Genomic DNA, 25,032 nt, shown 5'->3' with positions numbered 1-25,032 from the left:
GCAGTGAAAGACAAAAAAACGCAACGAAATGAAAGGCCTGGTCACAAGCATATTACCCCGGACGGCTCCTGTTGACTCCGGTCGACTCCGAATGACTCCAACTCCGGTCGACTCCAACAGACTCCGGACGACTTCGGACGACTCCGGTCGACTCCGACTCCGAACCATTCTGGGCGACTCCGCACAACTCAGGACGAGTCCGGGCAATGCAGGACGACTCTGGACACCTCAGGACGACTCCGGACGACTCCGACCAGACAACTACGACTCCAGACGACTAGTGATGGGAAAAATGAAGATTTCGTCGGAACCGATTCCGGCTAGCTCCGAAGTTTTCTGAAATCGATTCCGGATAGTAGGTCCGGAATCAGTTTCCGGAATCGATTCCGATATTCGTTCCGAAATCAGAATCGGAGTGGGTTTCGGCATTTTTATAAAGGCCGGGATACATTGTCCGTGCTCGTGTGATTTCAATTTTCACTAGCGCATCTGCCGGCGGCTGGTAGAAGCTTTTTTTGGTCATCTAGGAACTGCTCGTGCCGGATCTCAAATTTAAGTAGTTTTTTCACCGTTTTTTGATGCGAAAATGGCTGAAATACTTGCAAAACATATTTATCGATTAAATACAATGCTTTTCCAGTCCAGTTTAAGTTATACCCTTTGAAAAATTAGATACTTTCTCAAGCGGCTCCAAATTGTTTGGCAAAATGCTTCGGTCCGCCGCCGCCAAATGCGCCAGTGAAAATCGTAATTTTGACTTGTAACTAAATGATGCCAATGATGCTTAGTATTGATAGCCGTAGAGAATCAAAATTTACTAGTAAATGATTCATTCTCTTGGAGATTTTCGGACTGATTTCGCTGCTGAAACTTCTTATTCAATGCAAGAACTGATTCTCGTTCCGGAGCTAATTCCATTTCTGGAGTCAATCCAAATTCCGTCACCGGAGTAAATTACGATTCCCAGGATGATTATGACTCCGGAACTGATTCCGAACCTGGAATCGACTCCGGAATCAACTCCGGAATCGGAATCGATTCCAGCAATGGAATCTGCACCGGATTTGATACCGAACACGGAATCGGAATTGAATAGGTCCGATTCCGAGCTCCCATCACTAGTGTAGAAGCGAGTTTTAAGCACGAAATCGTTATCTTCTGCGGTGCACAACGCAATGTCGGTTATTGGAGTTACGTGAGTAAGCGATCGATCCGATTGTGGGCGTCCTCCAGCTGCGAGGTAAACTGGATTGGGTACTGTTATTCTTCTTAACAAATCGTTTCTGCTGCTGCTGCTGCTGCTGCTATTTTTAGCCCTGTTGCTTGTGTAAAGTAATTATTTCAACATATTTATAGACCGTTGACACGCACCGACTATATTTTCCATATTTCCACTTCTTGGTAACGGTTTTAAAAATCTGTTTATTGCTTAGCGCGGCTAAATCATAATGAAAACAAAAGCGTATAAACGGAATGGTGGTGTCGTCCCTTACTGTTCCGGCATTTTACCACCCTCCACCGTTCCCCTCATCCTCGTCGTCGTCGTCGCCCCAACCATCCTCGGTGGTTGCCATGCTGTCGTCCACCTTAATCTCTAACCGGCTGCTGCTGACGAGCGGAATTTCTTCCTCTTCCCGTTCGTTAAGCTCGTGGGCAGACCCTTCCTTCGTCGCCGTCGCCGCCACCGCCGCCGGTCCGCCCGATTGTTCGATTTTGTTGGCCTCCTGACCGCCATCGTCCTGCTGCTTCGTGGGACCCGTCTCATCGTCGATCAGCAGCACGTTCGCCTTCTGTATGACCGGTTCCATGTCTTTGAAGAAATCGAACTCCTCACCGGCACCACCGGCTGCATCCGACTTCCGGGTTACGGTGGGTTGCGTTTTTATGTCTAACCGTTCTATACTTTCCGCCGGACCTTTACCGGGCTGTTTGCTACCCTTGCTTTCGGTTGAGCTTTCGCGACTGAGCGTCGTGATGGGCTGGATCGGTACGGGTGCGAGGATCGTTTCCTCTGGGACGCCATTCATTGGAACCGGTTCCGGTGCACCCGTGTCTATTAGTCGCAGATGGTTCACCGGCACCACCTCACTGCCATCGTTCTCCCAGTCGCTCCACTCGTCCACCTCCAGCTCGACGTCCGAGTTGTTGGTGCGATAGATGTCCTCTCCCTCGGGCGATAATCGTTCGGGCATGGCGTTGAAATTGTCCGGCCGCAGTAGGACGGACGTGAACGATGCACTATTATCGCCACCGGCGTCTGGTACAGGGCTACCGGACAGGAACTCGCCCGATCCAATGACGGGCGTGATCGAGCGGACGCCACTCCACGGGCCGGCCGCATCCGGAATGCCCTGCGGTCGTCCGTCGGCGAATATTTTGCTACGATTGCCTCCGATCACGACGGCCGACCCCAGGATGGGCACCAGATCGGCCAGACAGAGCAACGTTTTTGCGACCAGCACATCGTTTGTGTCCTTTATCCCAAGCAGAAGCTGAAAATGGGGTAAAATGTTGTTTAATTAAGAGCATGATGGGTGCCAAAGAATCGTACCTGAGGTAGTATGTGGTCCTGCAAATCCTCCTTGGTGAAAAACTCCACGTACGCGGGGAAGTACTCCAGCAGCATGAGCCGTATCTGGGCGTCCTGCACGCAAAACACCTGCTTCACCTTTGGCAAAATGTACGCGGAGAATATCTTGGGCGTAAACAGACCCGGCGAAAGATCGTCACTCTTCGGGCGCAGCACGTACGGCGTAACGCAAAGCTGCGCGGTCGTATCGAGCAGCACGATGCGTGACAGCAGCAGCGAACACATCTGTTCCGCGACCGTTTCCGGATCGAAGGAGCGCAACCGGTCGGCCAGGCTGATGAAGAATTCCTGCTTCGCCTGGGTGCCCTTCAGCGGCAGCTCGGTCAGGAAGGAATGGATCAGTATGAAGTCGTGATTGAAGATCGGATGCAGCAGCACGGCGGACAGGTTCGGGCGCATCGCCGGATTGCCATGCTTCAGGTGCGTCGCACAGTAGGCTTTGAAATCTTCCACCGCCGGTATGTTGGCGTCGGTTTTGTTGTGCAGTATCTCCTCGCACATCACGCCGAACGCGTACTGCTCCAGCGCCTGCCCCTTGCCGGTCAGCTCGTTGCTGTCGATCGCTTTGGTGTACCGGTACGGTTGAGATTTCTCCAGCAGCGTCTGGTTAAAGTCGACCGTCCGCCACAGATGCTCGAACCCGGCCAAACGCCACGCACCATCGTCGGTGACGTAGATGGACGAGATGCTGATGCTCAGATGCCGCACGGCCGCCTGCTCGAGCAGGAAGATCAGCGCACAGAGGACGTTCCGCAGCCCGAGGCAGATCTGCACGTCGCTGGTAATGTTTAGGCAGGTCGCCAGCGGACGGCACCGTTCCGTGGCGAGCATCTTGAGCGAACCCTTGCTCCAGGACGCGAAATACTTGAGGATGTACGGGTGGCGGTAGATTTTCAGATTCCTGATCGCCCGCTCGAGCGGATTCTGGTTGGTCCAGAACTGGCCGCTGACGAGCGTTTCGCCCTGGAAGATGGATATGCTGCTCGGGGCGGCCCCGTTCGCGTTCGGCAGCTCGCCATTGTACAGCGACCAGTAGTCGGTCACCTGGATCGCTTTCTTGCTGATTTCCACCCCTTTCAGCTGCGACTGTTCATTGCCCATAGCACAAGCAAAACTTCCCCTTCCACCTGGAAGTGACTGGAGTGGGCGGACTGGGTTAGAATTTGCACATATTTTCTCAGATTCACACTGTAACAACGGCGGTAGGATGTTCCACTGTGACGGTGGAATTTTATTAACTTTTGTTTTCGTCAGGTGTGTGTACGTATGTGTGCGTGTCCGTGTGTGTATAATTCGCAGCAAACGTGGAACATTGTTTATTCGGGGAGGTGTTTAGATGGCGGTCGGATTCTCCGTGTGCCGGATGTTTTTGACGTCGGATTTCAATTGGCTTTTCAGTGGAATATGGTCTCTGTTGCAGGAGAACGGTTAAATTTTGAAAATTATGCTAATAATGATGCAACACAATCTGTGAAAAGTTTTTTTTTGTAATATTATGTCGGTTCGAAATTATTTGTCTTTCCTCTGGACGTGTTCGCAATGCAACAATATTACCACTCTTATTTTAAAATGTTTTGTTTTTTTTTTATATGTTGCTAATATTGAACCTTATCTGTTTTTATAAAGTTTAAAATATCTAGAAAGTCAACTTATCTGCAAATTACTTCAATTAGGGTATTCATTCATAATTGTTCTTTTCTTTTTATTTGTAAAAACAAATTTTAACCAATAATTAGCAGTTTTTTCCCACTGTGCAGCAATGCTCTCCATCGGAAATTGCTACTTGGGCGCGCTCGGCTGTCAGTGTCAAAAGGCCATCTTGTTTTCTCGTTCTTTTTTCTGGTAGACACCGACGTGTAGAAAACGTGTTGAGCGTTTCGTGTGTCGAAAATTTCCCAATTTAATTCGAAATGGTAAGCTTTTCGGGTTGTGAAAACGCTATTCACGTGCAGCAAGCCCCATTGCATCGAGGTGAAGTGATGTGAGATGGAAATTTAAGCGAACTAAACAATTTCAAGCACTTCAAAATCCTACGGTCCTGGATGTTCCCCCCTCTCGTTCAGCATATCCCATCGTGGAGACGTGTGGTGTGGCTGGCTGGTGGCTGGACCGTTTCGCGTGCCCCCGTGTGGCCTGCAGTGTGGTGATGGTGCTTGAAATAGTTAAGGAAGCATTTCATCGAACCTTCCTCTCAAACGCATTTCCCTAGCTGATGCAATTCGGGTCACCATAAACAAACGACCGACGGCAAGGATTGCACCGTGAAGCAAACCTAACCTCACTAAACTGCATTGGACTCATCCGGTTTTTCTTCATTTCTTTTTGCTCTCTCCCTTTCTCTTGCACACCACAGGGGTTCGTTAAGGTAGTGAAGAACAAGCAGTACTTCAAGCGTTATCAGGTCAGGTTCCGTCGCCGTCGCGAGGGCAAGACCGACTACTATGCCCGCAAGCGCCTGATTTTCCAGGACAAAAACAAATACAACACGCCGAAGTTCCGGCTGATCGTTCGCCTGAGCAACCGCGACATCACCTGCCAGATCGCGTACGCCCGCATCGAGGGCGATCGCATCGTGTGCGCGGCCTACTCGCACGAGCTGCCACGTTACGGCGTGAAGGTTGGTCTGACCAACTATGCCGCCGCCTACTGCACCGGTCTGCTCGTTGCTCGCCGCATCCTGCAGAAGCTGCGCCTGGACACGCTGTACGCCGGCTGTACCGATGTGACCGGCGAGGAGTACCTGGTCGAGCCGGTCGATGAAGGACCGGCCGCCTTCCGGTGCTACCTGGATGTGGGTCTGGCCCGCACCACCACCGGTGCCCGTGTGTTCGGCGCCATGAAGGGTGCCGTCGATGGCGGACTGAACATTCCGCACTCGGTCAAGCGTTTCCCGGGCTACAGCGCCGAGAACAAGAGCTTCAACGCGGAAATGCACCGTGACCACATCTTCGGCCTGCACGTCGCCAACTACATGCGCACGCTGGAGGAGGAGGACGAGGAGGCGTTCAAGCGCCAGTTCAGCAAGTACATCTCGCTGGGCATCAAGGCTGATGATGTGAGTATCGTTTGTTTGTTTGTTTTGTTTTAGTATGTCACACACGTCCATTCCAAATTACTGGCGGCGATCTTTAACCCCCCGCGTCACGTCAGTGTCCGAAAATGGACCACATCAAGCTTGCGACAAATAGTTCGGAGTATGCGGGATTATATCCACCCAGTAAACTTCCTAAATTTTGTTGTACAGTTGTCACTGCTCTCAGCTGATAAGGCAAAGCGCTCAAAGAATCTTTCATGCTAACCATTTTTTTCCTTTTTAACCTCCCTCCAGATCGAAAACATCTACAAGAACGCCCACGCCTCCATCCGCAAGGATCCCTCCTTCACGAAGAAACCCGAGAAGAAGGTCACCAAGAAGCGGTGGACGATGGCCAAGCTGCCGCTCGCCGCCCGCAAGGAGAAGATCGCGAAGCACAAGGCCGACTTCCTGGCCAAGATCCAGGCCGACGTCGAAGCCTAAGCGGGCTGCCCCGTCGCCGTCGACCGTTCTTCTTCTCTTCGTGGTGGTGTATCATCCTTGTTCTGCCCTGTTCTTCGCCTGTGCGAAGGATGAGGCGAGCAACAGAAAAAAAACATTCGTTTATTTTTTGCTTCTACTATTCGCTGAAGATAAACATTATGTTTGGACGCGGTGTGTGTGTGTGTTTTTTGGCGCGATCGGTGTCGTTTAACTGTTAGAGGTGGTAGTAGTGTGCGAGTGTGTGGTGTGCCGCAATGGGAAGATTCCTATTCGCGCATCCCCCATGAGTTCAGTTCTGTTTATCTCTCTCTATCTTTCCGTCTCCGGATGTTCTGCAGCCCGTCCCCTCTCCGGTGGGCGTGTGTTGTGAAGTGATGGAGCGCGACCACCCCCAGGTCGATTGTGTGAGACAAACGATTTGAGATGTTGTGAATAAATGTAATGTTTCTATTCAGTCGAATTGGAATCAAACAATAAACGCGGTTTCGATTTTGTTGTTGTTCGTCGTCGTCGTCGTCGGACGTTTCGGATTTTTGAAGAGAGAGGGACGGTTTGGTATCGCCGCTAGTTTACTCCTTAGATTGTAAGCTTCATTTGATCCCTTAATACAGAGGATCATAAATATACAACTTTCAAGTGCTAATATGAAAAGCCTAGTTCTACACAGTTTTGGTTCACTTGGCGAGGCGAATAGTGGAGAAGAGTTTGCTCGTTTCATCTTTAATCCGAAAGTGGCATTTTCATGCATTCTTAAACGAGTGAACATGAAGAGAATGCTACTGATTGCAAATTTCCTTCTAATTTAACACATTCTGGGCAAATTAGCTACCGGCTTCCGTAGGCTTTATTTCACTTGACAAAGAATGGTTGCATTACCTCTTCTGGTCGAAATAGAGGCGAAAGAACTCCGTTGGAGCTAAAGCCCTTTCAAAACTATATCAAAAACATTCTTGTCGAAATAACACACTGTCGTTACACCCATGGGTCATGTGTATTCCAATCGAGCGGAATAATTGGAATTGTTTGTCCCTCCACTAGTATTGAGGCACATCTGCGTGAAATTATACTAGCTGCCAATCTGTCGTTCTCTAAAGCCAAGGGTGAGGGTGCCGGAATGCTTGCCCAACACAAATTTCCGTTTGTGTATTTTTCAGCATCGAATCCGGATAACTCTAGCGATTGCGCTTGGTGCGCCTGCCGTTGGAAGGGAAGGAGCCATTGCGAAAAATATAAATATCGCCTTAGCTAATATATTAATGAAAACCATTGATTCTGACGCTACAATTTATGAAACTAAGCATGTTATTCTCATTTAATTAAACCAACTATCTCAATTGTTCATAATATTGGGAAAATGGTCAGCAATTTATTATTTTATACTTAAACATGTCCTACATGCGGTAGTGTTATTGTGACCAATGTTGTACTTTAGTGACAGCTAGTTTTCAGAAAAAAGTGGCTAACAATAAAATTTCTCATTTCGTTTATGTGTTCATCACATTTCGTTGTGGGAAAATAAAAATTAACGAGCTTCTCCGCAATTATTCAAACATTATCTTGGAAAAATAATGCATGTTTTATTTTTCTAGCTTGACGGCGCACTCTATCGGACAGTAGCGAAACGAAACGGACACATTGCAACATCCAAAGAACACATTTTGCACGGTTTTTGATTTGCATAATTTTGTTTTAAATTACAGTCTGAACTCATTGATTGAACTGAACGATTCCCTGCCAACTATTGAATATGTGCTTTTTAATGGACTCGTTTTTCCATACAAAAATTGTGATTTTTTTCTCATGAGATTTTGGTGGATTTTTCAAAAACCGGGTTACCCATACAAACGCATACTTTTTAACTGAACTGTCAATCAACTATCGAGCGTTCAGTTAAAAAGCATGCCAACTAAAAAGCGTTCAACTGTTGAATTCTGGCTGTAGTTTAGAAACCAGCAATAATTACTGGCAGTGAGCAACACAATTCAACTGATAATTAAAATAGAGCTCTCTTTCAAATTTCAATATAATACGGACGTCACACGATGCGTTAACTTTGGCGTAAACTGGATTTCAGCCATACAACCCTAAAATCTTTTGATAGGAAGTTTACGCTCTCCCATACAAATCAAGCGTAGACTTTTTGACTTTACGCCTCGTGTGACGTCCGTATAAGCGTCATAATTAAAACTGCCATGTCGTGTGTGTTTTATAGTTCCTTAATATTTCATGTATTGCTTTAAATATGTTTTGATCACTCATGCACACCGATATGTAAACTAATTTGCTACTTTTTCAATTGATTATTTAAGCGCAAATGTTGTGCAAACTTCCTATCTCTGAGGACGATAAAGCTGCCTTACCTGGAGCCATAACAATGGTTTATGCTAACATACTTGAAAAAGGAGCTTCATCTTCACCAGATTCAAGAAATTTTACTTATAAGACCAATTCCTACTCATCTAATTGCAGCTTACCGCAACAAATAAATAAGAAAACCGAACATCGTAACTAAAAAATAACAAAACATTTCCGTTGCATGGGAATTCCCTTTGCGCGGCCAACTGGTTTGACAGCTGTTTTTGACAAAACAGCGCCCGAATGTTTGCTGGGAAGCAGCGACCCGAAATGTTCGCTGGGCAAAGTTCCGAAAGCAGTGCTCCGAATTGGAAGAAGAGTACTCTAATCGTCAATGGAAAATCGTGCGTTAATTAACGGCATCCAGTAATACAGTGCCAGGCATTAGCAGCTCCGGGAAAAGGGCTGTCGCGTGCGCGTTAAAATCGGTCCAATCTAGTCGCGAATTGCGAAACGGTTCGGTGTGCAAAGGTTGAAACAGATCGCCACTCGCTGAATGAGCACGGCTGCGGCCATCTTGAAAGTGAGGCACCACAAACACACGCACAAACGTAGACACGTACGTACGTGCGCCGCGCACATACACACAAACGTCGCCTTAGCCGCTCGGCCCCGCCGTGTGTCGTGAAGAGGAGTAGGGGGCTCTCTCGCTCTCGCTCTCGCTCTCTTTTGCTTCGCAAACTTACCGTGGTTCCTGTGTTTGCGGTCGGTCGGAAAAGAAAAACCCCGAGGAAACGGAGCAGCATAAATCCACGATTTGCAACCAACACACACACACGCACACACGCGGCCATCCGTCTCGTCAACTTCCAGCACCGGCGGAAGCTCTCGGCATACAGGGCTGCTCCTTCCACCCCCCACCGCCGCACCATTTTTGTTGCCGTACCGGAACAACGCGTTTCTTTTTCCTCCATGGCTGGCATTAGATGCTGGATCTAGGAAGGCGCAGAAAAAAAGAAACCCCCACCCCCCCCCAATCATCAGTAGCAGCAGCAGCAGGAGCAGAAGCTCATTCGCCCCGTACATATTCGCCATCGGTTGCCCTCTCGGTGTGACCACAACCGTACACAGTGCAAAAGTTGGGAACGAAAAGGGTAACGAGCTGAACGATTGCATCCGAAAGGAGTACATTCTGCGGAGCTCAAAATTACCCCCAAGCGTTTCCGTTCCGACATCGGTGGAACAGAGTGGAGCAGCAGCGGCAGCAGCAGTAGCAGCATAAGAATCTGGAGCGAACGGGAGTGCGGCGACGGACAGGAAGTTGTTGAAGCGCGCGCCAGAACCATTCCGGAGGCCCGTTTTGCATGAGTAGATTATGTCTGATATCTGTGAGCAGATGTGTACATAGCCATGGCTGCGACGCGAAAGTTGCAAGGTGAGAATAACGCGCGCGCGTGTGTGTGTGTGTATACTGTGTGTGTGTGAGCGCGTTTGGGTAGTTTTTTTTTCGGTGCGATTATTATTGCCTCGGTTTCGCGCACGCACTGACAAACGCAGCAGCAGCAGCAGCAGTAGTAGGCCGTGTGTGTAACACAGTAGAGAAAGTGACAATTTCAATGTGAACAGTTTTTTACAATCGAACCAGGGCCGTTTGGTGGGAGGGATAGCATCTCGGATCTCGGAACAACCCCGTGACAACACCGGGTCGCGGTCTGCGTGTGTGCGGTGTTGGAGTATGTTTCATCTCCCCACCCCCCGGCTCCGCTCGGTCGCATAATTTTGCATCTTTTCAAATCAGATGATTGTGCAATTTCTGTCTCAAAATAACAATTTGCATGGAGATACGGTGTGAAACGTAATCTGTGTGTAGGAACGCACACCGAAGGGACGGAAAGCAGGGACTGTGGCATTGGCATTTTGAAATAAGTAAAAGTTTTTTGTTGTTGTTCCATCTAATCTATCACCATTATTGGACACATCACTCTGTCCTTCCCAAGAACACCTTGGATTACTTACCGCTACTTTGATCGCACCACCGAGCGAAAACTAATTGGGTTGAATATTGTGCAAAAACGAACCAAAGATGGCATAAATACACCGAGCAAGCGAGGGGACTGTTTGGGCATGCTGTGAGGATATATGTGTGCGATATACATATCTAGCCAGGCCGGCGAAGGGGTTACAGAGAAATTGATGCTAATGAAGTGTGTGTCTCGCGGAGCTCTGTGCACGGCTCGTGTGGCGGGAGGGAGGGAAAGCGAACGGTACCGAATGACACATATGAATGACGAGAGGATCGCGACCGGCGACGCTCGCGACCACACTGTCAGTTGTTGCCGCTGGCGGGCGAATCACATGTAGTGCTGCTATAAACAAAAGGCTACATAAACATTTGCCAACCACCACACTTCTCCCTCCATCCTCCTCTTGTGCGGGAATATCGGTTCAATTTATCGAATAGTATTTTTAGTTTTGGGCTAGGATTTCCTTCCCATTTGCTACGTTTTTCTAAGTGGTTTTTAAGAGTCATACATTGGACGTTCTAACATGCGAGAATATTTTTATATTCTCACTGAAATGATCTTTATTATCGTAAAAAAAGCAGATTTAAGCATCTAAGCACAATACTCTAACAAAATGTTTCTTTCATGCTTGCAGGTGAAATCGATCGGTGCCTGAAGAAAGTCACTGAGGGTGTAGAAACGTTCGAAGATATCTGGCAGAAGGTTCACAATGCTACCAACAGCAATCAAAAGGTTTGTGTGTCTCTCCGTACAAATAGCCGGTCCCTGCTGAGCAGCCCCCCAATAATGCTTCTGCTTCCTTTGCAATGCAGGAAAAGTATGAAGCAGATCTCAAGAAGGAAATTAAAAAGCTGCAGCGGTTGCGCGATCAAATCAAATCATGGATCGCATCCGGCGAGATCAAGGATAAAAGCGCTCTGCTGGAAAACCGTCGGCTCATAGAAACCGTAAGTGTGTCGGCAAAAAAATGGTGTGCCGAAACCGTTACCCACCCACCCCACAGTACTCTATACGTTCTTTATATTTTATTCTCCTCCCCCTTGCCCCAACCCCCAAACTTCAACCCCGGGCTGCGGAACCGACAGCAAATGGAGCGGTTTAAGGTGGTCGAACGGGAAACGAAAACGAAAGCCTACTCGAAGGAGGGCCTTGGCGCGGCCCAGAAGATGGATCCGGCGCAGCGGGAAAAGGAAGAGATTAGCACGTGGCTAACGTCGTCCATTACCTCGCTGCAGATACAGATCGATCAGTTCGAGTGCGAGGTCGAGTCGCTGCTCGCCGGCAAGAAGAAAAAGCTCGACAAGGACAAGCAGGACAAGATGGACGAGCTGAAGGGCAAGCTGGAGCGGCACAAGTTCCACGTCACGAAGCTGGAGACGCTGCTGCGGATGCTCGACAACGACGGCGTCGAGGTGGAGCAGATCAAGAAGATCAAGGAGGACGTCGAGTACTACATCGACTCGTCGCAGGAGCCCGACTTCGAGGAGAACGAGTACATCTACGACGATATCATCGGGCTGGATGACGTGGAAATCTCTGGTAATTTTTTGTTTTTCGGTGGCTAAAGATGCCCCCCCCCCCCTAAAATGCTCCATTTGCAAGGAGTTGAGATTGAGTAAGATGTTCTTGCTTCCTCTCCTCCCATCGTAGGCATCCCGGTGTCGACCGGTACGGATAGCAATAACAGCAACGAGACGGCAGGTTCGCCAAGCAGTCTAATATCGGGAACTAGTCCGGCGCAGTCACCGGTGCTAAACTACAGTGCCAGCACGTTACACAATCACAGTAGCGATCTGTCCGCCGATAACAACAATCTGAATGAGAAGCGTTCGAAGAGCGAGGGCACGAAGATTACGGTAAGTCACAGCCGCCCCCCCCCCCTGTCCATCTTGGTTCAATGCGACTGAAGTATGTTGTTTTTTTTGTTTTTGTTTTGTTTTATGCTTCCGAAATGTGCATGCAGCCGGTGAAACCGACCGCAATCCGCGCTAGCAAGGTGGACCCGTCCGTCACCGCTGTCAGCAATGCCGTCAACAATAACGGCAGCAGCAATAGCACCAGTAATAATAGTAGTAGTACCACTATTAGCAACAACAATACGTCCAAGACCGGGCTAATCAGCTCGACGCCGAGCAAAAACCACGCGAATGCTGCCGCGCCGCTACCCACCATGCTGGTGCTACCGCAGCCGCCCAACAGTGTACCGATCATCGGGCCCGCTTTTGCTGCCGTTGCAAAACAACATCCCAGTGAGTATATTCGAGTGGAAGAGAGAGAGAGGGAGAAAGAAGATGTGCTCCCTGTGTGTTCACATGAAAGAGATAGCATTGTTGCTTAGCACCGGTTACTGGAGTTGTATAGCATTAATGGAATGCTTCCTTTTTCTCGTTCTTTTCTTTTAGAAAATGGTTCTATACTCCAACCCAGCACGCCCACGACAGGTGCTGGCGCATCGTCCGCATCGTCGACAAGCGGGCCACTGCAAACGCAAGCACCGAATTCATCGAATGTCTTTAGCAGCCTCAGTCAGATTATTAATACATCTCAAACTAAGCTTAGTCAGCAGCAGCAGCAACAGCAAACGCCGAGTAGTCTACCGAGTGCTGCAGCCGTTGTCGCCGCCGCGAATAGCAGTAGTGGTGGTGTGCCGTCTTCGACACAGTCGAACGCATCTTCACAACAGCAGCAGCAGGCGCAGCAGGCGCAGCAACAGCAGCAGCAAGCACAGCAGCAGCAGCAGGCCCAGCAGCAGATTCCTCCCGGTCAGAATTCCATGCTACTTCACAATGCCCTGTCGTCGGCATCGAGTACGGAGAGCAACAATCATGTAATGAGTACATCGTCCGCGTCTACCATCAGTAGTAGCGGGGCGAACGTTATTAATAACTGTGTCTCTCCCAGCAATTCCGCAGTCAGTAGCAGGTAAGTGAACCGTTGCGACGTGTAACCGCGTTGCGCTCCCGGCGTCTGTAGTAACGGCGTTCTCTTCTAACTTCGGCTTTTCTCTGTGCCCTTTGTTCCCTGTGTTTGTGTTTTGCTCAGAGCGTCACCTAGCTTGATGTCACCTCCGCAGCAGCAGCAACAGCAGCAACAGCAGCAACAGTTGTTGAACGGTCCCACAGCACTCGGTAAGTGTAGGTGTTTGTTGTTGTACTGACAACACTCTCTCCTACCTCCTCTCCCTACCTTTGCTCCCTACCTTTGCTCCCTACACTCACACAAAACACAATGATGCCGTGTTGTGTAACACGTGTGTTTGTGTGTGTTGGCGCATGTAAATGATTCACTGATGCTATTTCCGTGTTCTTTCTCGTGTTCGCTCGTACATCTTGGTGTAGCGCAAGAAGTGATAAATAGAACGGGAGTTCTCGAAACTGGCCCAACCGCCAACCCGAACGCGTTAATGCAGCAGCAGCAGAGCCAACAGCAACAATCGTCGAATACCCAGGGTGCAGCGGCGGTCGCGGCAGCCGCAGCCACCACTGCGCAACAAGCTGCAGCGGCGGCAGCGGCAGCAGCAGCGGCACAAGCATCCGCATTTGTCGCGGCGGCTGGTCAGCTACAGCAGCAGCAGCAACAACAGCAGCAGCAACAGCAACAACAACAGCAGCAGCAACAATCGCAACAGCAGCAACCACAACCACAGCCAGCAGATTCGAGACAGGCTGGGCCAGTTCCTTCGAATCAAACGCCCCAACCACAGTCCGGTGGCGGTGGCGGCGGCGGCGCCGGCCAGTCGTTAATGGTCGACGCGAGCGGCGTGCCGGCGGGAGCCAACGCGGGCAACAACCTGTTGCCGACGTCATCGGCTACTGCCGCCATCACGAACGGACCGAACACGATCATCAACACTAACTCTAGTATTTCGAACGCCGCCAACGTGAACAGTGGTGGTGGCGGTGGCGGCGGCGGCCCCGGAGGCATGAAGCCGTCGGCCGGTACGCACGAGGCCTGCATACCGCCGCTACTCGGCGTGGCACCGCTGGGCACGTCCAAGCTGCAGAAGGAGCATCAAATACAAGTAATACTGATGGGGATGATGATATTGTTCTGTGGAACGCTGGTTGCTGATGAACATTTGTTTTCTTTTGCCAGTTCCAACTCATGGAAGCCGCCTACTATCATCTGCCAACACCAAGCGATTCAGAGAGGCTAAGGCCGTACTTGCAACGTCAACCTGTCCAAACTCCACCGCACTATCCACAGGTAAGATGGATTTTAGGCAAGACAAGATGATTTCATCAGTGCTACAAAATGTCATGAGCTTTACGAGATGTTTACCAATAAGCATGTCCATGGGTAGCTTGAGGCTAATTGCTGACACTCAATGAAAGTGCGTTATGAAGTGCTGCAAACGACATGCGAGTGCTTGAGTCAAACGTGAAACTCTGACTCTGAAGCTGAGCTGAATGCCGGCACAAGCATAATCATGTTTTTTTTTCTGGCTGTGTACAATGTTGTCAAATGCCACTATTGCAGTGACCAACACTCATGACTGAAACGAATCTCAAATCAGCTCACGTACACAACTGAGATGATCAAGAAGTGAGTCTCAACCAGTTGGTGGATCAATCACATGCTTGGTGACATTTTGTTTAGCACCCAATTCTAAGTCCCTCACTTGGTCATGACATTTTCTGTCGGTGATAATCACATTCTTGGAATCGCGACATTGTTGTGGCATACTTGGCGTGTGGTCTCAAGCAACAAAATAAGCATGTTTTCTCGCTCTGTCTGCTTTGATTGACTTTTCGTTTCTTGAAACCACTCGCAAGCACCGCATATCTGACCATCGTGATGATCACTGAGTAACTGACCAAGAGCTGGTCGCACAAAATGTCACGAAACATGTGATGGTCGCACCAACTGCTTAAGTCTCACCTCTGATCATCGCAGTGGGGATCGTCACGCTGACATGATTTTTTTTTTAATTGAAATTTGTCATGACTATGTCGTTGACATTTTGCAGAACTGATTACAGTAAAAAAAAGTCATGACATAGTGACTGATCAGGCGATGGGCGCAAAAATGTGTATTGGTTTCACTAATCGATTTTGAGTATCACCTCTGGTCACCACAATTGAGTACGTGACGTTGACTTTGAGTTTGTTTCAGTCATATTTTTTATGACATTGACAATGATATTTGCAGCATTACCTCTAATACTTAGTAATACTCTAATATGGCTCAATTTAGAAACACTTTGATTAGGCACAGATGTAGCTAGCGTGTAACATTTTAATCTAGGTACTTTTATATAAATATTTGATCTGTCCATAAATGAATGTTTCGTTAATACTAATGCTCTACTCTTTTCCTACCATTTCAGCAACAACTTCCACATTCTGAAACGGTTGAGTTTTTCCAGCGTCTGTCACCCGAAACGCTCTTCTTCGTGTTTTACTACATGGAGGGAACGAAGGCTCAATATCTAGCCGCGAAGGCGCTGAAAAAGCAGAGCTGGAGATTTCATACGAAATATATGATGTGGTTTCAACGCCACGAAGAACCGAAAGTGATCAACGAAGAATACGAGCAGGTAAGACACGAATGCGGTAATGTTAGCCTTACCTTTTACCGCTTCAAACCGCTCTAGTCCATTTCGTGTTTAGTGCGAACGACAATTTTTGTTTCGTTTTATATATATGAATACAACACATTCTTTTTTTCTTTCGGTTATTTGTTCTTCTTTCCAGGGAACCTACATCTATTTTGACTATGAAAAATGGGGCCAGCGTAAAAAGGAAGGGTTTACGTTTGAATACAAGTACTTAGAAGACAGGGACCTGAATTGATCTTTACAGATTACGGAACTCCTTTTTTAAAAAATATGTGGAAAAAAACAAAATGAAGCGAAAAAAATTGATCAATAAAAACTATAAAATGTTCTGAAAACAAACCAATCCCCAAAAAACCACCCCCCCAAACCCCAAACGGGGGCGAAACAACCGCAACCACCACTCACACCCAACACACAAAGAGAAACAAAACAAAAAACGAAAAATCACTGGCTAATGCAGTACAGTTTCGGTGGAGGAAGTCTATCGTGCTTGAAGGAAACAACAAGCGGCGGCAAACAACAAGCAACGCGCTTCTTACTACCGACATACCGTATCAATCAATGCATACGTTCCCATACTGCAAAAAGAGCCTCCGTTTCGTTGTTCAATATCCACGACAACAGTTGAATGGTGAAGATTGAATGATCATCGATACTCTGCGTTAACGCATACATGTACAAACGGCATTTCCCTTTGAAATGGGTCCCTCACCCTGTTGAAAGTAACATCCCACGACTTTCCGCCGTGTGGAACTTGCAAAGACTCCGATTTAAAAATGATTGCCTTTGGTTCTCTCTTCGTTAAGCTTTTCATTCTTTCTTTGTTTTTTAGAAAAAGGAAGCTTCCACCATCCTGTACATAAATCAGCGGTGCTCGTCGTCTGTCCGTGGGCCGTATTTTCGGCACGATTTTGGAAGCCGCCGGCACAGCCGTGTGGATGCAGATGCACTTTTGCATTTTCAAACGGCAGCGGAGGCATATACGCTGGCTGCCATCTGTATCTCGTTGTTTCTCTTGAACGTTTTGGGAATGTCAATTGGCGCTGGTGTGAATAGAGTTTGTGTGTGGTGTGCCTCATCGTGAGAGATCGGTCCCCCAGCTACGAACAATGTTTTAGTGAAATCGTAAACCTTTAGAAGCAAAAGAAGAAAAGAAAACATACACAACGTAAAACCATAACATAATCCATGATTGATTGATGATAGAGAATAGATTTTAAAAGTTCAAAGTGAAGCAAACAAGAAAAATATGTGTAAAAAAGATACAAAACAAAACAAACCCCAAGCAAGCAGGCAAAAATTAGCGGCAAACACAAAAAGAAAGTAAGAGAAAAACAAAAAAGTATGCAAACACACAAACATCGTCATCATCCCCCTTCCTAAACGAGCGCGTTCCATTGAGGAAGTAAGCATTAAAGAGATATTTTGTAGCTGAAAAAACACAGATCGATCGGGCGGTTTATGTGCACGTTTGCCATCTCCCGCCGCCTTCGTTCGTGTTGCCGTTTTAGGAAGGGTTTAATGATTTAAAAAAAAAACGGATTATTTCATCTGCACAGCTCAGCACACGCGCGCTCACCCATCCATCATTTGCGCCGAAATCACCATTGCTATGTAAAAAGTAACTGCTAGAACCATCTTACACGACACGACAAACCCTGTTCCCTTAAGGATGGGGCTTTTCTCGATTCTTCACCCCAAACAAGAAGCCCCCATATACGTAAGCGGGGCACACAGACACATACACACTCACTCATCAATCAAACTGTCGAACGCATACGTCCTTAAGGAAAATCCGTGCGCTTAAGTCCATTGCTAGCCGTTTTGGGGAAGGGTTAAACACATGATTCGCCGCTTAGTTTGTTGTTCATTCAGCAAACAACGCATCCATCACCCTTCAACACCCACCTAGGTCTGCGTAAAATTGGTGTTAACATTCACAAAAGATTCGCAGCTGCTCATGCTCAAGTTGCTGTTTACGGTTCCTGTTTTCGTTAAGAGGTTTTTCTTTTAAATTAAATGTCCAAATCTATTTGGAGAACGTGTTAAAGAGCGATTTAGAGCGAAACATTTTTGTCTAATTTCTTTGCTAATTACGAACAAGCTCTCAGTTGAATCGTTTGTACAAAAAGAGCAGCAAAACAAGAAAGCTAATCACTTAAGTAATACAACACACACAAACACACGCCCATAGAGAAGCCTGGGGAGTTTGAGTTGCCTGTGTATAATAGCACCATCACCCTTTCATCACTCAGCAAGCAACTTCCTTTACGACAACGCGAAACCGCCCGTCGAAGATGAAACTTGCTGCGTCCATTGCGTCTTTGAACGCGAAGCTGTCCATCTACGGCGTGGCGTGGTAGATACGGACGAGGGGTAGCAACAGGGTGTAGATAATTACAGGAGATAAGTGAGAAAGCAAAAGCGCTGCACACAGGAACACAGCAACAGCACAGGAACAGGAGGCGGAAACGCGGGCGAATCGGGTAAACTTCTTTCATCTGTTAGTTGATTGTACGTATATGTGTGTGTGTGTGTGTAAAAAAAGAGAGTAGCGTGTATGTCTCTTGGGCCAGAAGTGTAGTAATTCGTTCCGTTTCAAATAAGCCCGAGGGTGTACAGTACTAAAGGAGTAGGGGAAGGCGTTTGTTACTATTGCGCGAGCGGCCGTCTCGTGTGGTGGCGCTTGTGCGCGCGGTCTCTGTTTGTGGGCTTTGATTTGAATTTGGTGGGGAAGTAGAGAGAAGGATACAAAACGAAATGCCTGCGCTTGTGTGGGGACAATGGCAGTGCTGTTGTTGGTGCCCAAAGGGACAGGGGCGTCGTAATAAAAGTAAAACAAACGCTCAGTAGTAAATAACGAAACAAAAACGAAAAGTAAATTAAAAGAAACAGAACTGATTCCGAGTGCAAACAAGCAAATAGAGAGCAAACAAACGGAAAAAAACAAAAGGAAGAAATACAAAGTTTCACGAGAAAAGCCCATCTCTTGTTTGTTGTGCTCTCTCGCTGTGTGTTGGGGTCACGATGTTGGGGTCTGAAGCAGTGCAGATTTATTTTTCGGCTAAAAACTGCCAACAGAAAGACGATCTGCCCGGAAACGAAGGAAGTAAATTATTAATTCTATCAACACAACGTTAAAAAAACAATTGAATGATCACAAAGATAGCAAGAGGGAAGAAGCGTACTATTACAACAGCAAAGTAAGCAAACAAAAGGTGTAGAAAATGAAAAAAATAGAGGAAAAATCAGAGAAAACGAGTAAAAAGAACAAAACAAAGTGAGAAAGAGGGGGAGAGGACACAAAGAAAAAAAACCCAATACAATCCTGTTGCTAGAAAAACACATGCCAAGCAACTGCCACGATTGAGATGATGCCGTTTCTGTGTGAGCTAATTAGAAATCGCTATGCGGTTAGGGAAAACGAACGTTCTGTTTGTTTTGCCCCGGCAGCGCCTGGACATCCTTAAGTATCCTGCGTGTTGCGTACAGGATGGCGCTCGATTAATAAGAGCGAGTCTTGTGTGTGTGTTTGAGGGAGAGAAAAAGAAGAAGTAGAAAACGAAGAAGAGTGTAGGGTTACGTTTCAGTTAAAGTAGAAACCATTAGGGCTCCAGGATGGAGGAGAACACTCTGAGGGGGAGAAAACGAAACACAGAGGAGGAGGACAAAACACATTGAAACACACCCCTACACAGACACACAAACACAATCTCCTTTAAACACGAATGACGATAAATGAATGAACAAAACAACTGCAGTAAAATGTGATTTATAATTATAGATAAACTGATTGAGTAATTATTAACGAAATAAAAGCTCTATATATTAAAGTGTGTTTGATGTTATTCGTTAAATTTGGCCCGGTTTTGGTAGCGTTGGGCGACGTAATTTAGAGACGCTCCCCAACTACTTGCTGAACCTCAAAGGGAGTTCTCTCAAACCTGCACTTGGTCATGGCACTGTTTCTGTACCTTTGGTCCTAGCAAATTTTCATAATTTATACCCGTTGTAGAAAATGATTCCGAATTCATGCTGTTACTGGGACTAATCACGAAATCGAAATATCGATCTTGGAATTGAATTGAGAGTAGAAACTTGCCCCGATAGTATACATGTCTTGAGGCTTACCGCAAACCTATCCTGATCTTCGAGCGGATTTCGAACTTATCACAATTCTGAAACTGATGTCGGAACCATGCCGTTTTTGAAACTGATCCCGAACTCATTGCTCATCTTAAGTCCTTCCCACTTCAGGAACTAATCAATCTTGTTCATGTAAAAGATCGTGAACCTAAAACGATGTTAAAACTGACCCCTAATCTATGTTATTCCAAGCACACATCCTAGACCTTATCCTTATCCTGACTTCATATTGGTCTTGGAATTGATTTTGAATCCATTCCGGTTCATCAACTAATCAAACCTATCCTGGTCCTGAAACTGATCTTAAATCTATCACTATTCTATATCTGGTTTCAAATCTATGGTTTTGGAATTGATCTCGATCATATTCATGGCCTGAAGCTAAACCAAAACCTATCCTAGTTCTGAAACTGAACCCCGTATCCATCTCGGTCCAGGCACTGTTCTCGATCATTTCCTAGTAATCATGTTTACCGCTTCTAAATTCTGGTTCTAATGAACGATGCATAGCATTTATTCTGAATCTATGCCGTTCCTGGAACTGATTCCGAACTAATATCGGTCCTGGAATAGATTACGAATCCAGCTCGATCAAAGAACTGATTCCGTACTTTTTTCGGTCCTGGAAATGAATCCGAATCAGTACCTGTTCGGGAAATTTATTCGACCATATTCATGTCCCGAAACTATCCCGGAACTAACATGGAATCTATCCTGCTCCTAAATCACGATCCTGAAACCTATCATAAACGTGAAATTGCTTCCGAACTCATATTGGTCCAAGAATAAATTCCAAATCTATATAAGTGTAAGAACTGACAGCAACCATGTCCTTATCCTGAAGCTTACCCCAAATTTACCACGATCCTGGAATTGATTCCGAATCCATCCCGGGTCAGGAGTCGACTCCTACCATATCCATGCTCTGAAACATAAACATACCCCACATCTATCTTGCGGACCTACCCGATTCCGATTCCGTGTTCGGTATCAATTCCGGAGCCGATTCCGATGCTGGAATCGATTCCGATTCCGGAGCCGATTCCGGAGCCGATTCCGGAGTTGGCTCCGGAGGCGATTCAGGTGTTGGCTCCGGAGCCGATTCCGGTGTTGACTCCGGAGCGAAATCAGTCCGGGAATCTCCATGAGAATAGATCTTTTACAAGTAAATTTGGAGTTTTGCGGTTATCAATACAGGCGTCCCCCGAGTTACGACCCCCTCCAGTTACGACGATTCGCAGATACGACGATTTTGATTTTGACAGTGAAAACTTGTCAGTAAGAAGAAATTGATGTATTTTTTTGAATTTCTGTGCTGAAAGCCGTTATAAACACATTTCCAAAGATTCTACAACTAGCCGATCTTTGATATTTATATCGCGTAAATGACATTCGGTGTAAAATTAATGCATTATCAAACATTATTTCAAATAAAAATCACGATATCATAGATTTCGCCTCTTCAACTTCGGTTTTAAGCTTAACATTGACAGATATTCGACATACGACTATTTCGACTTACGCCTTGCTTTGGGCCATTTTTTCGGTCCCAAATACAGTCGTATCTCGGGGGACACCTGTACGTAGTATGATTGGACCCAAACGCCTTTTTTATGGCGATGCCGAAACTGACTCCGTTTGGTAGCCGATTCTAATTTATGAGCTATTTCCGATTCGAGAGCCAACTTCGATTCCGGAACCGATTCCGGAGTCGATTCCGGAACCGATTCCTATTCCGGAGCCAATTCCGGAATCATATTTGGAGCCGATTCCGGAGTCGATTCCGATTCCGGAGCCGATTCCGAAATCGATTCCGGAAACTGATTCCGGACCTACTATCCGGAATCGATTCCAGAAAACTGCGGAGCTAGCCGGAATCGATTCCGACAAAAACTTCATTTTTCCCATCACTAATGTGAACTTATATGAATCGAAAAAGAGATCATTAACCTTTTACTATGGACTGGTTTGGTGGTGCAATCATCAACTCGTACGCCTTAATAACATGCCCGTCATGGGTTCAATCCCCGAATTTACCGTGCCCCCATACGTTGGACTGACTATCCTGCTATGTGTAATCAGTAAGTCACTGAAAGCCAAGTCCCAGTAGGATTTTTACAGGCAGGCATCGACAGACAACGGTTGCTATGCCAAAGAAGAAGAAAGGAAGAAAAAGAAGAAGAATAAAATCTGTTGTAAAAACACAAATCCATCAACTTGTTGGGGTAATCTTGATCCTTTCCCATTTTCACTTCCATTTTTTACAGCGCACATTTCAACAACAAACACAGTGACACTGGGAATGTTGCGAATCCTTAGGAATGTGCGCAGTGCGCACGCCCATCCAAAATGCAGCCGCACCGTTCCGCACCTCATCACCTGTTGCACCTGTTGCATGGAGAATGCTCCGTCCGTCCATTCGGTCGGTCCGTTCCACGCGAGGACGTCAATGTCACTGCGGCGCGGCCAGCGTAATGTGCGATTGTTGCCGTTCGTCGTCACATGATGCGGCTATTTATAATCCACCGTGAAAGTATTGATCAAATAAACGGGACGGGACCATCACATTCCTACCAGCGGGGCAGTCAGACCGAACGAAAATCAGATCGGACCGTGTGAAAAGCGAAAGCTAAAGTTGCTACCAGCAGCCCCGGAACAGCGATGGAGCTAGCGGATCTACCGAACGAGGTGCGTGTGTAGTTTTACAATTCCAATGAATAGTTTTTAATGAAAACTTACCTATTGGTAAAAACTCATTACAGCTTCTGCAAAAAATCTTCACCTTTCTGCCGGTGAACGAGCTCGTCAGCGTCGTTTCGCTCGTCTGCTCCGCCTGGTGTGATGTAATCCGAACGTTTGTGCTGCCCAAGCAGGGCCTACTGCACGTTCGTCCGGTGCATCCCGTAACACATCAGCTAATTGCCATGGAGACGGTCCTGAAGGAGCAAGCGGTGAAACCATACCCCTGGACCAACCTGAAGCTAACCATTCCCAACGGGGACCTACCCACCCGACCAGAGTTTATGCGCTTCTTCAACCAGCAAGGACACACGCTCAAAACGCTCACCATCCAGTGTACCGAGCTTACGGTGGACATTCTTGCCGCGTTCGAAACGCTCTACAACCTCGAAAGTCTCTGCATCGTCAGCGAGTCGGAATCGCTGTACGGGCCCGTGCCAGCGAACGTCGAGATGGCCCTAACCTCCCTCAAATCGCTCACCCGCCTCCGGCTGCATCTGCCCTCGTACACCATCCTGCGCAGTGTCGCCTTCCTGAGCGGCGCAAGGCTCGTGTCGCTAGCGCTCGAGCGGTTCGAGATGGAGCTGCACCACCTGCGCCCCCTGCTGGACGATCATCATCGCACGTTGCGCGAGCTGACGGTACGGGTGGAGGAGATGAAACCACTGCTGACGCTGCTAAACTCCTACCCGTCGCTCCAGCTGCGCCGGCTAAATGTGAAGAGTGCCGGCAATGAGGACGATTTTTCCGACGCCCTAATCCAGCTGTACGACCAGCAGCCGCAGCTCCGTGCGCTTACAATCGGCTCGGAACTGTCCCTGCGGGCGGTTGACGCGCTGCCGCAGAAGCTGCTCCATCTGCAGGAGCTGGAGCTGATTGCGGAAAGCATCAACAACTGTAAGGCACTGAGCGAGCTGCGGCATCTGCGCCGGCTTACGCTGTGTCTGTACGATGTCCGGGCCTGGGACGAAACGGTACAGCTCGAGGGTGTGACGGAGCTTTCGCTCGCGGTAACATTTCCACTCATTTCACCGGCCATATTTTGCTCCTTTCCGTGCGTGGAGCGGTTGTATCTGGAGAACGTGGACGACGATACGCTGATGCGCGACATTGTGGTCGTGCGCACGCTGATGGCGTGTATGCGGCAAGTGCGCGTGCTCGATCTGGAAAATTTTGTGTTTCGAGAGCGCGAAATCCTAAACGATGGTGTGGTGCGATTTGAGGAGATGGAGCGGCTGGAGTGCTTGAAGTATAGCTGCCGCGATATGTCGGACGCGTCGCTGCTGACGATGAACCTTCCGGTGCTGCGGGAACTTTACCTCACGCACTGTCCGAATGTTTCCTTCACGGGTTTATCGTTCCTTGTGCGTAACTGTCCGCTTATTGAGCGGTTGCATCTGGAGTCGAACAAGCGTGGGTTAGAGGATGAGGCGTTGGAGTTAATTACACGCAAGCTGACCCATCTGAGGATGTTGGTGCTGGTGAACCTGCGAGCGCTGACGAACGTTTCGCTCGATTCGATCGTTACCAATTGCTTCTATTTGATGGTAAGTTACTTCATCTTTATCGTGATTGTCCTCTTTTTAATTGATTTTATTCTCGCTCATTTCAGGAGCTCACCATAACGCACTGTGTTGGTATTACGCTGGAAAAAGGAGCCGCCATTGAGAAGCTTTCGGTTGTAAAATCGTTGAAAAATTTAATTTACAGCTAATTCAAGTGTTTAATATGTTGAGGATAACGAAATTGCCTTACAAGGTTTTCCAGGGGTTCTCATGGTTGTGGGACACTTCGTTGACTCTTTCTTATTGGAAGTGAACTTCATATGTTGGAAATTCGACTCTGTGGTACCCTTATTGGACAGGTTCATTTGAAATTCCTATTGGATTTGTCCAACAAGGGTGCTAAAGAATCCAATTCCCATTACAATTAGCTCATTTCATGGAAGAAAGAGTCAATAAAGTTTCCCACAGCTGTGAGAACTCCTGGAAAACCCTGTAAAATGCTTGTGGAAGCTTTTGCGAAATGCACTGCTTAAAAAGCACGCGCCTTTTTCAAGTGAGCAAATGAAGAAACTCCTTGTTGCATAAATAAACCGTCCAGCTAAAGGAAACGCTTAAAAAAAATAAAGCATGCGTTACTAAATTTTGGGACTTTTGAA

The 25,032-nt window shown here is 47.3% G+C and overlaps 4 protein-coding genes across 4 annotated transcripts; 3 read left to right on the top strand and 1 right to left on the bottom strand.

The window, feature by feature from the left end:
• Positions 1–1,379: 1,379 nt before the first annotated feature.
• Positions 1,380–3,918, bottom strand: LOC120903130 (protein-associating with the carboxyl-terminal domain of ezrin). Its single transcript, XM_040312369.1, has 2 exons — positions 2,552–3,918; positions 1,380–2,492 (listed from the first exon to the last, which is right to left on the bottom strand). Exons 1-2 carry the CDS (start codon positions 3,689–3,691, stop codon positions 1,506–1,508), a joined length of 2,127 nt encoding a protein of 708 aa, XP_040168303.1. The 5' UTR covers positions 3,692–3,918; the 3' UTR covers positions 1,380–1,505.
• Positions 3,919–4,370: 452 nt separating this feature from the next.
• LOC120902681 (60S ribosomal protein L5) lies at positions 4,371–6,243 on the top strand. The gene is made up of 3 exons (XM_040311641.1): positions 4,371–4,503; positions 4,944–5,645; positions 5,919–6,243. The coding sequence occupies exons 1-3, from the start codon at positions 4,501–4,503 to the stop codon at positions 6,105–6,107; spliced, it is 894 nt and encodes a 297-aa protein (XP_040167575.1). The 5' UTR covers positions 4,371–4,500; the 3' UTR covers positions 6,108–6,243.
• A 2,476-nt stretch (positions 6,244–8,719) lies between these two features.
• On the top strand, positions 8,720–19,822 carry LOC120900515 (CCR4-NOT transcription complex subunit 3). The gene is made up of 12 exons (XM_040307609.1): positions 8,720–9,837; positions 11,061–11,158; positions 11,239–11,373; positions 11,512–11,965; positions 12,077–12,282; positions 12,390–12,675; positions 12,829–13,348; positions 13,469–13,554; positions 13,765–14,447; positions 14,522–14,632; positions 15,756–15,965; positions 16,123–19,822. Exons 1-12 carry the CDS (start codon positions 9,813–9,815, stop codon positions 16,219–16,221), a joined length of 2,913 nt encoding a protein of 970 aa, XP_040163543.1. The 5' UTR covers positions 8,720–9,812; the 3' UTR covers positions 16,222–19,822.
• A 2,884-nt stretch (positions 19,823–22,706) lies between these two features.
• LOC120900508 lies at positions 22,707–25,001 on the top strand. The gene is made up of 3 exons (XM_040307592.1): positions 22,707–22,820; positions 22,895–24,418; positions 24,484–25,001. Exons 1-3 carry the CDS (start codon positions 22,794–22,796, stop codon positions 24,583–24,585), a joined length of 1,653 nt encoding a protein of 550 aa, XP_040163526.1. The 5' UTR covers positions 22,707–22,793; the 3' UTR covers positions 24,586–25,001.
• Positions 25,002–25,032: the final 31 nt, after the last annotated feature.

This window comes from Anopheles arabiensis, chromosome 3 (genome assembly GCF_016920715.1).
Source record: "Anopheles arabiensis isolate DONGOLA chromosome 3, AaraD3, whole genome shotgun sequence".
In the NCBI taxonomy this organism is placed as follows: domain Eukaryota; kingdom Metazoa; phylum Arthropoda; class Insecta; order Diptera; family Culicidae; genus Anopheles; species Anopheles arabiensis.
The sequence above is the reverse complement of the archived record's forward strand: the minus strand, read 5'-3'. Positions and strand labels throughout refer to the sequence as shown.